This window comes from Melospiza georgiana, chromosome Z, assembly GCF_028018845.1.
Source record: "Melospiza georgiana isolate bMelGeo1 chromosome Z, bMelGeo1.pri, whole genome shotgun sequence".
In the NCBI taxonomy this organism is placed as follows: Eukaryota; Metazoa; Chordata; class Aves; order Passeriformes; family Passerellidae; genus Melospiza; species Melospiza georgiana.
Window position 1 is genome coordinate 22,943,432 of NC_080465.1, and position 15,214 is coordinate 22,958,645.

Consider the following 15,214-nt stretch of genomic DNA (forward strand, 5'->3'; position numbering starts at 1 on the left):
CAGTCAGCTGGGAGCTCCCCAGATATCCAAGACTGTTCAAAAATAATTGAGAGAGGCCTTGCAATGACATCAAACAGCTCTTTGAGTATTCTTGGATGAATGCCATCATAAAGCCAGATAGAGGATCCAGCTGGAGCAGCAGATCCCACACAAATTTGGGGTCAACTGGAAGTTTATCATTCTCCCTGCCATGGTCCTCCAGCTCTGGGCACTGGGGCCTTCTGGGCTCATCACCAGTTGAAAGACACAGGCAAAGAAATCATTAAACATGTCACATGTGTCATGCCATGTAAGTGCACAATACATGCATGATATCAGACTCAGAATGGAAGTTCATATAAATTACTCTATCAAAACAGTGGTTTGTAGTCTCTCGAACTGTGCTTTGCTACATGTATGTGAGAGGGATATGTGGAGCTGCTTGGAGTTCTTTGTAATTTAAAAGAACATCCTCCTAAACTCCTAAGGTGACTGTGCTGCTCCTGGTACTGAAGCTATCCCTGTTGTCTCTGCATAGTTTTGCATTTTTCTGCTTAAGTCCTTGACTCTGAATATGAGTCCATGTTTCTAGATATTGAAGTCCTTGTTTTAGTTGCTGTTAATAAGTGTTGATAGATGGGCAGACACTGCTGAACTCCCAGAATGGAATCCAAAACCCCTTGTATGCTTTCCACTACTATAAGTCAGGGAATATGAATGTCATTGGTGTCCTCTGTAGACTGCTCTTCTTTTTGGATGACTTAGAAATCTTGCCATTTCTCAAGCTGTAAACTCTTGAATAGTAATGCTGCTCTAGCAGGGGTTTGTTTGTTGGTTCACAGCAAAGCAAATGCAGGAAGGAAAGCTGTACTGGAGCTCTGGTCTCTAAAAGTTTTTTTACCTAACCACCTTTGGTTGTTTTGGACCTTCCTGTTTACTGTATTGCTGTGGAAAGCAGAGAGTTCTATCTTCTGTGCACTGTGTCTTCTGAGCGCACAAGACCTTCAAAAATTTGCCTCCCCATTTAGAAAGAATCTTTGAAGTAAAAGTCCTGGCTTTCTACAGCATCTTTATATATAAGATTGGGGTAAATATAGCTGTTTTCTTTGAGTGCTAGAGATAATGGCTGTTTAGCTCCTTACTCATCCAAACCTCAGCAAAACAGAAAGGAGGCTTCAAAAAGAAGTTTTTATTCTACAGCTAGGTTGGAAGTTTGTCTTTTGAGGTACTTTGCTCCAGTTATGGCTCCAGTATATTCTAGTGGCTGGAGCAATTCTATTCATTGAAAAGAAACCATGGAAGAGAAATGTTTGTATGTCTCCATGATATCACTTTGTGTGTGAAACCACCAAATAACAGGATTGTGGGGCCAAAATGTGCACACAGGTCGGGCACACTACTCTGTGCTCACCAGTAGCCAAAATACTGATGCTCTGCATAGTTTAGAAGTATTTTTCTTAATGTTACAACATGTTGGGATCTGAAATCTAATCCTTGTAGGACAGTTTGATGTCATTTGCCTAAGGGTTTCTCCAGAAGAAATACGTGTATTGCTGTAGGAAGCAAAGGGTGTATTATATCAGTGATCTTTTAGTTTGTTCTCTGTATACTGCTCATACTGGTTTTGAAATATTTGAATGATACTAATTTAGGAATGAAAGTGGTATCTTTGATAAACTAATTATCTCAGCAAGATGACGCAAATGTTTCCTTCAACTTTTTCTGGCCTTACCAACTTGAACAGCAACAAAAAGATTTGCTATGTTGGTCTCTGCTAACCCCGAGTAACTAATATAGAGTGGAAGGTTTGACAAGGCTGTTCATTCTTCTCTCTCACCCTAGAAAATGTAAATTTCTATTCAGTGATGCACACAGGCTCTTTTGTGAAGAAATCAGTTTTAAGTGTAAAGTGACATAATTCAAGCACACATTTGAGTTCTAAAGCTCTCTTACACAGTATTAGAGAAGGTTTTCAGAGTATAAATAAATAAATATTTACTGGAATAGTTAGAGTTTCTAATAATTTGGGACAAAAGGACAAATAATCTCATGGGCGTTATTTCAGCTGTGGGACTGGTAGTTTCTTTAAAGGCATGGTAGTTAAGATCTTTTGTTTGACAAGCTACATGAAAGTATTTTTCTGCTTGACTGTGACTAAAGAAGTGTGCTGTGAGTTAGGCATCTAAAGGGAAAAGATCCAGAGTAGCCCAAAAGCAGTTCCCAGGCAGGACATGGTAGTGGCAGCCTGAGTTGTCAGGCATGGCAGGAGGGAAAACACTGTTGGCTTCCAGAGAGACCTACCAAGGTGTTTCCGTTTTACTCTACCGCCAGGAGTGTATTGGGTTACCCTACAGGTCCTACTTGAATGGCTTGTGACCTGTATGCACATCAGGGTGTCTGGCATTTGATTTTGCTTCATTTACGCTTGTGATCCAAACAGGTCTTCAGATGCACATTTGTACAAAGAGTTGCCTTTCCTCCCCATAGTAAATCCTGCCCTTTTTCTCTCATGCCTGAACTGCTAGAAGTCAAAGGGAGCATGGGCATCCACAGACCAGCCCTGTGCCTTAAGGCTTGTTTAGATCTGGGGACCTTTTCATAAGACACTTAAAACTGTAGTTCACATTGGTCATTTGGCAGAATGGCCAAGCTGGCCCCAAACACTGTGTCATGAGTCTATATACACTTGTCCGCATAACACATATCCTTCTTCTTCCTATAGAGCTCTTTATTCTCGCCTTAGAATCATAACCAGAGAGTCATAAGGCTGGAAAACACCCCTAAGGTCATCAAGTCCACCACTAAACTATTTACCTAAGCTCCATTTCTCCACATCTTTTAAGTACCTCCACGGATGGGGGCTCAACTGCTTCCCTGGGCAGCCTGTTCCAATGCTTGACAAACCTTTTGGTGAAAAAATTACTCTTAATACCCAGTCTAAACTTTGCCTGGCACAACTTGATGCCATTTCCTCTTGCCCTGTGTTTTATTACTTGGGAAAAGAGGCCAATCCCCACCTGGCTACAGCCTCCTTTCAGAGAGTTGTAGAGAGTTACAAGGTCACCCCTGAGCCTCTTTTTTCTCCAGGCTAAACACCCCCAGCTTCCTCAGTCACTCCTCACAGAACTTGTGCTCCAGACCCTTCACCTACTCAATTGCCCTTCTCTGGACACACTCCAGCACCTCAGTGTCTTTCTTGCATGGAGGCATCCAGACCTGGACACAGGATAGGACGGGTGCCCTCACCAGGTCCAAGTACAGAGGGGACAGTCACTGCCCTGGCCCTGCTGGCCACACTATGGCTGATACAGGCCAGGATGCCATCGGCCTTCTTGGCTGCCTGGGCACAGCTGGCTCAGCTGGCTGTCAACCACATTTATAACTTATCTTTTGACCTATATTCAGAGCAAAATAAAAGTAAATTTTCTTTCTGTTTTTAAGAAAAACCTGTAGATTTATATGCATTTTAGATACTTCATTTACAACTAAGATCTAAGGAATGTTTTTTGTGATATCTGTTTATGTTTATATCATGCCGTGTTTTCCACATAAGCAAGCAGAGGCATAAGGATTCATATTGAAAGTATAATTGAAAATGCATTTCAGATGTTTCACCTCCTGTCTTCTTTTTGTAGGAGATCTATCTCTCTTCAATAGTGCATTTGGTGGTTTGGACTGGCTTCCAAAAAACTACTTTGTAGAAGTGGTACTTAAATAGTGACTGCCTTAGATAGAGAGCAGCTGAAGCTGCTAAATAGGCTCTCTGCTGTTTCAGTATGGGAATAGAAGAGGTCTCTTCATAGAGGTACAAATGTAGCAATGATAGATAAAACTTCTGCAAATAATATTCTACAAATTCTACAAATAATAGTTTTGTTCAGTGTAATGCAGGCCAAGATAAAGCTGTTTGTCAAAATTCTTGGTGTATTTTGGGTAATAGTGTATGTGTATTATTCAGATCCAGCTTGCAGGACTCTATTATACAAACTATTCCTGAAGAGGAGACTTTAATAATGGAAGGAATTGAATATTTATATTGATGATTAAGATTCAGATAAGTCTTTATTAAGATAAGTCCTTAGTGTATTGCATAGGGGAAAAGGACACTAAAAGCTATGTATTAAAAGCCCTTGCACTTGGAAGTAAGCAATCTATTAGGAAAGCAGCTTGGAAGGAAATTAATCTTTTGATAGGCAGCTTATATCATTGGAGGCTTCCTTACCTCTGAATTGCTGATATACCAGGGCTCCAATCTGATTTGGAAGTTTCTGATTTCCTAGAAGCATTGGGTCAGATGTTCAGTGTCTTCATTATAGATAAATTGAAAGAAATCTCTCCTAGGTAAGGCACTTCCATTAAGCAAGTGTCAGGTACAAAGGAAAACTTAATTTATGTTTGAATTTTGTTATAGGCAACTTGATCTTTACTGTGCCATACCAATTTGTTTATGGAGAGAGTTCAGCTTTTAAGAAGTTTTGGATATGTAATGCAGAGCTGTTATTTCTCAGCCAACTTTCCAACTTTTTCAGTTCAGTTTATTTTTGTTTCTGTCCCTGAAATCTATAGACAAGTTGTATTTTGAATACACATGCACAAAAAACCCCTGCAAACACAGGAATATTTTCTTTCTATTATAAATGTTATGTTATGCAATATTCATGCATTAAAATTATCAAGAAAAGCATGGTGGAATAGTAGGGGGAGGGGGGCTTCACAGTATTTTGTGTCCTCTTTTGCACCACATTGTGAGTTAGTGTTCTCCATTTAAATACTCGGACTTTGGAAAACCCAAAGCTAGATGGAGAGCGTCATTGTATTTTACTGACAGCTGTGTTGGGCTTGATTTACCACAATACAGGAGGAACTGTAGCAAAGCTTTGTGGTAATGACATGAGGAGGTGCAGAATTAGCACCTGTATCAGTTTTAATGCTGTTTGCAAAGAATATTAGTGGTTTTTAAAATTTGTTTTCTGTACCATATTTTCTTTTACTTTTCAACAGGATCCACTCTGTGTAGCTATGAACTACAGCCATCAGAATATACAACAGACCCAAGGGCTGCCAAGTTATGTCCTAAATATCCTGTTCCAGAGAGGTAATATGATCAAGTTTTCTGATTTGGGGTGGAGGGAGCAGAGATTTGTTTTGATCATGAACTTTAGAAAATACCAACACATGTTCACTCTTACCAGATAGGTGTTTTAGTGTATTATTGTATATATTTCTAAAATTCAGTTTTTAAAAGGTAGTGAAAATAATAGTCAAAGAAAAACCCAAATTATCTGTGATGTGTTACTGAAATTATTTAATTGTTATCTCCAAATTCTCTTGTCTCATATGACAAACACTGTTCTAAGTATCAGCTGTTTTACTGCCTTTCACCCTATCTATAGCCCGCTGCCTATCAGCAATGCAGATCTGAGAAAATCATGGAACATTTTTAATCTTTGGGAGTAAAAAATATGTAGGGATGCACAGTTCTCTGCAGCATTCACTTCTTATACCTTATGTCAGCCAGTCAGATAGATGCAAATTGCTTCATTTTTTACTCTTTCAGTCTGCAAATAACTAATATAGGGATAGTTCAATACCAAAAAGAGGGCTGTATTTTATTAACAGATCATGTTGAGGTTTATTTTTTTAAGTGTTACATTAGACTGCTGTTTGTGAAATAGGATTGGAAAGTTCATGGCTTCATGAACTCTTGTAGCTGTGCTGCCTGGACCTGCGGAGATGAGCATTGCTGAGAAAAGAAGTGATGTGTTAGTGTTGTTCACAGCCTTCTGTCAGTAGTTGCACTAACTCAACAAGGACCATGTTGTGTTTTCTCAAAATTTAGCTTCTCAAATATACTCAGTAGTGAGTGATAACTGCAGAGTCTTTTCTTATGCATAGTTTTCTGTTATGTTTTTTGTAAATATTTGTTCTAACAAACTTGTTCTACAAACTCTGATTTTAAGTCTTTCTTGTATATGTGGTAGCCTCTCCACTGAACCTTTTTTTAAATATTATAGTGACAATTAGTGGGAGCTGGCATATTAGCTTTTTAAAAAAATTTTCCAATATAGATTTATATTCCAGCTAGCCAGCTGTTACTGCCATAATACAAAAGCAAATGAAAACTTCAGTGCCAGCTTGCATAGTAAAAAGACTTGTTAGTTCTAATTTTTGCCAGAATTATATTGACTTCTCATAGTGTGTTCTAACATCATTCAGTCTCAATAAATACAGCTTAGTAAGAAAACAGAAGGATAGAATAATGTATCAGAGCTCTAATGATGTTATGTAAATTCCTCATAAAAACGACCTTATGTTATTTTAAAAAAACTATTGTGTAGGTGTAGTATTTTCCCTTTTTGATATAGTATCACTAAAATATATGATTCATTTGAGCATTTTTGAGATTGAAAAGTCTGAACTTAATGCCCTAAGGCAAAAAAGGCCAACATTGTATCTGTAAACAACTGGTTTTCAGGTTTTTATAGTTAAATTATTTGAGTAAGTGTAATTTGAAGGAGAATTGTAATCCTGTTGAGACAACCAAATGAAAACCCAACATCTTGTAGACTGAGGCATTCAGGAAGAACTTACCTAACAGTCACATTTGGTGTGTGTCATGGTTTAATGCCATCCAGCAACCCAGACACCCACAGCCAATTGCTTGTTTCCCCATGAGCAGGAGTGGCGAGAGAACTGGAAGGGTAAAAGGTAAAAAGCTTGTTGGTTGATATAAAGATGGTTTAATAAGGGAAGGAAAGCTGCACACATAAGCAAAGCAAAACAAGGAATTAATTAATCGCTTCCCAGGGGCAGGCAGGTGTTCAGCCATTCCAGGAGAGCAGGGCCCCATCACATGCAACAGTTATTTGGGAAGACAAACACCATCACTTCAAACATGCCCTCCTTCCTCTTCTTTGCCCCTGTTTATATCCTGCACATGATGCCATGTTTGGATGTTTGTAATATCACTTTGGTCAGTTTGGGTCACCTGTCCTGGCTGTGTTTCCTCCCAGCCTTCCATACACTCAAAATGTCCTTGCTAGCATGTCAGTAAAAAAGAACAAAAGGCCTTGGCTCTGTGCAAGCCCTACTCAGCAATAACAAAAACATCTCTCTATTATTAACCCTGTGTTCAACACAAATCCTAAACAAGCTCCATACCAGCCACTTCCTACCCCAGCTGAAATCAGTGCAATCTGTCAAGGCTTATGAACCCTCTGATCCTCATTAGTTCCATGGGATGGAGGTAGCATATGGTGTGAAGATTGTCCCTTGATGTTTTCTGTTTGATGACCAGGCTTCTTCACAGCCTTCAGCTGAGGCTGTCAATGGACTCTTACCATCCATCCTCAAGGTATTATGTCCAACTTTGACAGAGTAGCACAGTCTAGCAGTGCAGTCAGCAGTATGTATTTCTACCACACCCCGCCTACATCAGCCTCTGTAGACATGACAGCATGTTTAGAGGGCCCTGGAGGAAAACCTGTCCAGTTCCCTGCAGCATTTATCTATAAATCAGCTGTGCCAAGCTGTGCCAAGGGACTGCCCTGTAGAGGTTATAAAGACCAGCTAGCAGTGTTATTCCAATTGGAATCCTCGTCACTCACACAGGTTGCTGTACTACCCGTGTACATACACAGGGGTAGTAGCAAGAGGAAGAAATTCTTTGCAATCTAGTACTTGAGTAATCAGATGGATCTCTTAACTTCATTTGAATGATGCTTTAAAAGTACAGCTGCTGAGACCATCATCTACTGGCTTCAACTTTATTTGTTCTTGTTTATGATTAAGCATCATGTTGCTATTCTTAGAAATTTTTCCCTGTCAGTAGGTAATATACCAAGATATAATCAAGAGTTCATATAAAATAGTGCAGGTCATAGAGAATAGATCTATTATTGTGTTTTTTATTGGGACACTTTACCTCACCTACACACTCAGTCAGAACCACTGGAGCAGAAGCAGATCTCAAAAGTGGATTCTCAGGAGTCCCATTTACTCAAGAAAGCTTGTAGGAACTACTAACCTATTTTTTTTATTAATTAAAACAAACTTAACAATTAATTACTGCACATGAAAATAGTTAACTTAAAATAGGTAGTGAAATTGCTTTAGGTTAAGAGATATTAGATGACTAATATAAACTCTGATGCAAAAAGCATGTTTTCTTTCATTGGGATATATTTTGGAAGAATACTTTAATCCCATTTGTTCCCTGTTCAAAGCGAATATTTTTGTCCTGGGATGCAGGAATAACATTATTTTGCCTACTCCCACCTCAGAATTTGGGCTTTCTTGCTGGTAGCAACAACTTACAAGTGCTCTAAGTTTTCTGAAAAGTTGTAGCAGTTAACAATTAAATAAACCTCTCAAATGTCAGTCTTTTTCAGTAATATGCCATATAATAAGCAGCCATATTCCAAAATAGGTTATGTTTTAAGAAGCTAAGAGGATACATGGGCTGCCTTTTAAGTAGGGCAGACATCATTATGGGTTTGTTTTTTAATAACTGTGACTAATGCATAATTACTTTGCTGTACTTAAATGCTGTGTTCATTCCTACCCAAACGCAGACCATCAATATGAGCATCTTCAAATGCGTTTACCTACTCAACACAGTAATCCTATAAAATTTGCGATCATCAGTGCGTTTAAACAAAAACCTAGGATTAACTAATTAATTACCTAGAAATGGCAGGTGATCATAATTTCTCCCAATTTCCTTACAGAATAGTTACACTTTAATTGTTTTCAGCATGTCATCCTTTTTCCCCAGAAAAACAATGGATGGGAAATATGTGCCTAAGGCAGCTGGTTTATTCACTACGTGTTTAAAATGGTGGCTAGAATTTTAGAAAGACATGTCTTTAAAAGTAGTTCTTGAGGAGAGAAAATGGTTGATTTATAGGTCATTGCTGAAATGGGGAAACTGCAGAAGATTATATTCATTGCTGGTATAGTCCACCAAAATTTTTCAAGTAAGGAAGACTGGGCAGGTAAAACAAGAGAAAAGACTTTTTTTTCATTGGATCCAATTACAGGAAGGAACATGTAATTCATGTTTGAAATGTAATTGGGAATTGATCAAATGATGTAATAGGCCACTTTGAAATCTGACATACTTTATGAACATGGCAGATGGCTACTAAATGGGAGACATTTAGGAAACAAAATCACCCACTTTTAAAGGAAAGTTGTTGCTCTTTTGTGTCTTTCTCTTGATAGCAGGTTTTCCATAGCATTCTGCAAAGTTTAGTGCATAGTCTCAATAGTTTTTTGTGAGGGCCTTTCCAAAACACTTCAAAACAACAAAGGCATCCTGGCATGTTTTGCATAGTTCTAAGAAAGTTAATGAATATAAACACTGTGATTGTAATATTCAGTACAAGAACTAGCTTAGTATGGGGAAAGACTAGGAATAAATGCATTCGTTTTGCTTGGCAGCAGTTTTGAATGCTGATGTCCTTTAGTGCAAAATATATACTCTCAAGAAGAGTATTGTTATTCTGCAATTTCTTTTGCTGCAAATATGGACCAGTATTCCATTTTAAAATGAGTGAAAGGCATTGTTTCAGCTTCTGGTTCACACCTGACACTTGAAAGAAAGGTATTTAAGTGGAAATAGGAACATATACTTTCTGTGCCTTGTCATTTAAGGGTGGGAGGGTAATAATATCCTATTGGAGTGTACATTCCAGCCTCATAGGGTTGTTTGTAAGAACTGCATCACTTTTCATTATGATCATCCTCATTTCAGCAGCACTTGTGCATTCAACACATGGTTTCTGGTTATGATGTTATAAGGGTAGAATGATTGCATCTATTCACCTTTCATTTGTGTGTTGATGTGGCATTTATATTAAGTAGGAGTAATTTTTTTTTCTGATTTTTTTTTCTTGTGTCACCAGTGCACCTATTCCATTCTTCCATCGCTGTGCTCCTGTGAACATTTCCTGCTATGCCAAGTTTGCAGAGGCCCTGATCACCTTTGTCAGTGACAGTAGTGTCTTACACAGGCTGATTAGTGGAGTTATGACCAGCAAAGAGATTATAATGGGACTTTGCTTGTTATCACTAGGTAATTGTTTTTCTCATTACTAGCTATTTCTTAGTGTACTCCATTAGGAGGTTGCTAACACACTCTAACCACATTATGAGCAAAAAACCTGTATAATAGCAACAATCCCTTAGAAAATTATTCAGAATGCTTTTTAAAAATTTTATTTGGGAGCTGGGTAACTTATTCATAAGTAATATACTGGTTTTGTTTCTCTTGTTTCTATGAGATAGAGGATGCATGGCTGTTAATTAGCCAACATTAATTTTTATATAGTTAAGAGAACATCCATCTTTTCTTAATTTTTTATAGTATTCCCTTTTCCCATTTGTAGTAGTCATCTTCTACCAACTCAAGTCCAAATAAACCCTTTCCAAATAAAAAAAAAAGGTTGAGAAATGTAAAGAAGCGCACTCTGATTGGATGTAGGGCATTTAATTTGTTTCATTTAACATACTTGCACAAAGATATGAGAACTTGAAGAGTGAAAACTAGAAAATCAGGTGCCCATTTGTTGCACTGTATGTTACCTCCTTCTTCCCCTTCCTTCAAAATTAAAAGCTTCGGGTCTTTGAAAATCTCAGCCTTTTCTGAAGAGCTGGAAATTCCCAACAATACAGAGGTGCTGAATTTTTTCTATAGCTGTGAGGTGCCTCTAGCCTATCAAGTGACACTTTGTGCTGCACTGAAGAGCTGCTTTAACAAAGTCATCTTGTTTGAGGTGGGATGTTGCCCACTGACATAAATTGCTTTCCTAGTGAGTCTGTTTTACTCATACAAAGTATAAAATCTGAAATCCTAAAATGGGAGTATCATGATATTAGCTATTCATATGAGAGTGTATTATTTAGAAAGGAACACTGCAAAGCTGTATCAGATATAGGGATCTTTTGTTTTCAGTTTCCTTTTGTGGTTAAAGAAAAGGGTAGGGGAGAAGGAAGGGAAAAGGAAAGAAAAAGAGGAGGATGCTAGATACCATTAACCCCCTCTACATACACACAAAAGACCATTGTGTATTTTTTTCAACTGTAGCTTGAAAGCTGTTTATTTTTACATCTTGACAGATTCAGTATTTGGTAATAATGGTAGAAAACGGTTCGAAATCTGAAAGCTAGTGGCTGATTCACAGTTCTGCTGTTCAGTTAGAGTCAGAAGTTAGTACAGAATTTACATATAGTTAATTTTAAAAATAGTTTTTGTAATATCATAGTTAAACAGAAATTATTTGTTTTAAAACAGTGGGTTAGACTGTGGTTGAAAAAGCCAGGTTCCAGTGGCTTGCATGTGACTGCTGAACACAAAATGTGTATGTTAAAATACAAATACTTGTACACACCACTCACTTAGCCTTAGCTGCTGTATAGTTTTTTACTTGTAACTGGCATGACATTTCAGAATACACAGGTATCATATTAACTGCACTGGTTTGATATGTGTATTTGAGTACAGACTCTGCCCTGGTCCTCAGGAGATGTGCTCATGTTACCAGACTCAAAGTACTGTCATGCCTTGCTATCTGTTTGGTCATTGTCTAAGTACATCTCTGTCTGTATGCATGCATTATGTCTTGTGTTTGATGTATCGTGTAAATGTATTTATGCTCTCTTTGTTTTAATCAACATTATCAAAGCAGAAGTTATAGAGGTGCCTGATTTTCTTAACTATCTATTCAGTGAGTTTGTAAGCCTCAGAAAAGAAACCTGTCTGTAAAAATTCTGTTGGAAGGCAGTTCCCTTAGTACAGTGGGAAAATTAGGAAGGCTGTATCTACTTGAAGTAATTAGTCTGCTTATTTTATTTGTCTTCTTTTGCAGTGTTGTCCATGATTTTGATGGTTATAATAAGGTACATTTCAAGAGTACTTGTCTGGATTTTAACAATTCTTGTCATTCTGGGATCGCTTGGTAAGTCTTGTTTGTTTCCCACTTGGAGTGCCCAGTTCTAATCCTTGTGCTCCATTTCCTCAGCCCAGCTACAGTTCTCACACACTTGGATCATGCATTTCCCTTCAGCCTTTTTTTTTTGAGTCCCTTTTCAGATGCACATCCAAAATGCCACCTTAGTAATTGCAGATCTCTCTCAGAGAGTACATTGCTCCTTGGATATTTGCACACCCTGCTTGGCATCAGTCATCATGTCAGCCTAGCTCACTAGAGCCCACAGGTGACAGTGCAGGAGATTCCTCACAGCGCTTGTAGCACAACCCTAAATGTTGCCTATTTCTTTACCTGCCTTCCAAACAGGTCAGCAAGGCAGCTAAGCCTGGGTGTGTCTGGTGGTACTCCCATGCCTCAGCTGGTGCATGAAGAAATCAAAAGGCAACTCTTGCTCATGCAGCTGAATATATTTACAACCCTGACATGTTCGTCAGCCCTTCAGTTCTTTGAGTAGCTCTTTAAGACCTGTTCTTGAAGAGAGGAAGTAAAGGTGCTTCTCCAACAATTCTAATTAAATTATTGTATTTCTGTATGACTCAGGAACACCTGCATGACCTAGATCATATGTGAAATGCCACCAGGCAAGCTATCTTGGAAATGACCAAAGATTGTTTCCTCCAAAATTATGTAGCTTGTGTGAAAATAGTCTTATTTTGTCACATTAGCTTTTAAACTCATAAAACGAAAGTTTTCTACACTTATTACTGAGTAGCTAAGCCAAAATGTCTGGGCAGATGACTGCACAGAAAGAAAAAAAATAGAATAATCACATTAGGAAGCACTAGTGATTTAATTCTCACAATTCAAGACTGCAATGGATGGAAAAAATCAGCAGACCATCTGTATTTTTTCAGGATCACTTTGGTTTTCTAATTAATGGCCTCACAATCTATGACCAGGGAAAAGGAAAAATATGGATTTTTGTTTTCATTTATATTCTCTTTAGAAGCTGAGCAACCATGTTGAGTGGAACAGTTGAATAACTTATCTTACTGGCATCTGTTACTATGTTCTAGAAAGTTACATCCATTAAAATAATGGATTGAATAAGACCTCATCTTTTATGACATATACTGCTTATTCTGTCTTGACTGTTTGTTTAGGAGGTGTCAAAAGAGCATTCTTCATTTTAGACCTGAACAAAGTATGTTCAGCAAAAACATGGCAATCACAGAATCACAGAATGAGTGAGGTTGGGAGGGACCACAGAGGCTCATCTGGTCCAACCTCCCTACTCAGCTTATGCATTTGATTCAGAAATACCAGCAGAACAGAGAAGGACAATTAAAAGAGAAAAGAAATGTACCAGAGAGGAGAGGTTATCTCCCTGAGGGGCTGGAGATCTGTGTTCAAGAAAAGTTCTACCTTGGAAAAGCAGCTAGAATAGGAGAATGTTTTTCTAGCCATAAGGCTAAGATTAACATAATAGGGGTGAGAAGATAGTACCTCACATTGTATTTGCCTCCTGTGCCTTTTACTAATGTTTTTTCTGGTGTCCAAGACATTGTGTGAGGCATGTTTAGCTACATATCATTAAGGTGCTGTTTCCAGCATCAGGCTGATGCTTGTTGTTTGTAGTCTTCCCAGGAACAGTAGACTCCTTGCTTTATTGCTATTTCACATCCTAATCCAAAGGTCTGTCTTTATTTTCCCTCCTAAATCCTTACTCCCTGCATTATTGCACACACCTATACATTCATACATACAGCCTACCACAGAACTATTTATTCTTCCTTTTGTTCTTTTATTACCTGTGTAGTGGGAGCTGTGCTGTTCACTGTTAGGGCTTTCCATGAAGTAGTTTTTTAATACAGTTTACCCTAAAACACAGAGTCAAGGTTCTGCAAGTCTCTTAAGTGGTCATAGTATGGTGAGACTGTGAAAAGAATATATTCACTTGAGAAGAAGGCAACAGAGGAGAACTAGGTACTTCTCCCTCCTCTCAATGTTCTGTTGGGTTGAGCATCAGTGCTTTTGAGTATTCACTACCAGACTAGACTTAAAAGGAAAGAACTGTTTTATTTCTCTGGGACTAGGTGGTATATATCACACAGAGGATTCATTTATTTATCCTTCTTCTTTTCTCACTAAAACATAGGTGGTACTGGAGTCCTGTGGTGGCTCTATGCTAAACAACGAATGTCCGCTGGTGCTCTTGAGACCCAAATAGCCAAAGACAATCTTCAGGCTCTCTTGATCTATGCCATTGCAGCTACAGTCTTCACGGTATGCTTTGCTAATGATGGTATTATTTTCTGCTCTTGTCTTCCTGTTAATCTCTATTTTTTTGTCCAGGTGAAAGCATTGTATTGCACACATTTTGGAACAGTTTATTTCTGCCACAATTTCTGTTGAAGTGATTTTCTTTCATTGTGCTATTTTTTTAACTTTTAGGAATTGTTCTCTAACACCTGATTATGAGTCAGGGGAGACTTTCTAGGAGCTGTTCTCTGTTATCTGATTTTAAGTCAGGAGAGACTTTCTAAGCCTGCAGCTACTTTCATCTACTGTAAAATATCCACAGGGACTTCTAAGAATAGGTATGATACTGGACTGCCAATCCAAAGAGATATTTCTTAGCTTCTCAGTTCAGAGGTACTTAGTCATTTCAGTGTATTAATAGTCCTTAGCCTACTTCTGAAAGAAGTTGTTTGTAAATCATTATGAATTGAAATACTAACACCATTTTGACCAATTTGTCTTCTTTGGGCCTTGCTGTTAATTTCAGAGTCACTGAATTTACTATTGGAAACTGACAATGTTTGACTAACTTCACAGGAATTGTAGACTTCCTCTTCTGTTCTTGTTGCTTCACATCCTAATCCAAAATTCCTCTCTGTTCCCTCTCCTAGATTCTTACTCCCTATATTATACACATATATACATACATCCTATAAGACCACCACGCCATGGTCAGATATATATTTTAAATTACCTTTCTTAAAGGTAATTAAAGGTTAAAACTGGCTGATTGCAGTGCTTTGTAAAACATAATTGAGGATAGAACCTGGTCTTGTCTCATCAGCTTAAAGCTATGATGATTCCAAATACGTACTTATGAGAATGGAATTCACCAAAAGTATAATTTGGAAAATAATTTATTACCAGAAGAAGCTGATAGAGGTTTTACATTTTGATGTTGTGATTTTATAGATAATGTGTTAATTTAGTGTATTTGAATATCCTAACTGTGTGAAAGAGTATCTTGATTCTGTTTCAGTACTCTAAAATGTGATTTGGAA

The 15,214-nt window shown here is 38.0% G+C and overlaps 1 protein-coding gene across 2 annotated transcripts in view; it reads left to right on the forward strand.

Annotated features, from left to right (window-relative positions):
- Window positions 1-15,214, forward strand: part of SLC44A1 (solute carrier family 44 member 1) — a 67,021-nt gene that overhangs the window by 35,037 nt on the left and 16,770 nt on the right. For both annotated transcript variants that reach the window (XM_058043394.1, XM_058043395.1), the window contains exons 5-8: window positions 4,981-5,074; window positions 9,888-10,057; window positions 11,850-11,939; window positions 14,071-14,198. In XM_058043394.1, coding sequence (XP_057899377.1) covers window positions 4,981-5,074; window positions 9,888-10,057; window positions 11,850-11,939; window positions 14,071-14,198 — 482 coding nt within the window. The remainder of the gene's footprint in view (window positions 1-4,980; window positions 5,075-9,887; window positions 10,058-11,849; window positions 11,940-14,070; window positions 14,199-15,214) is intronic.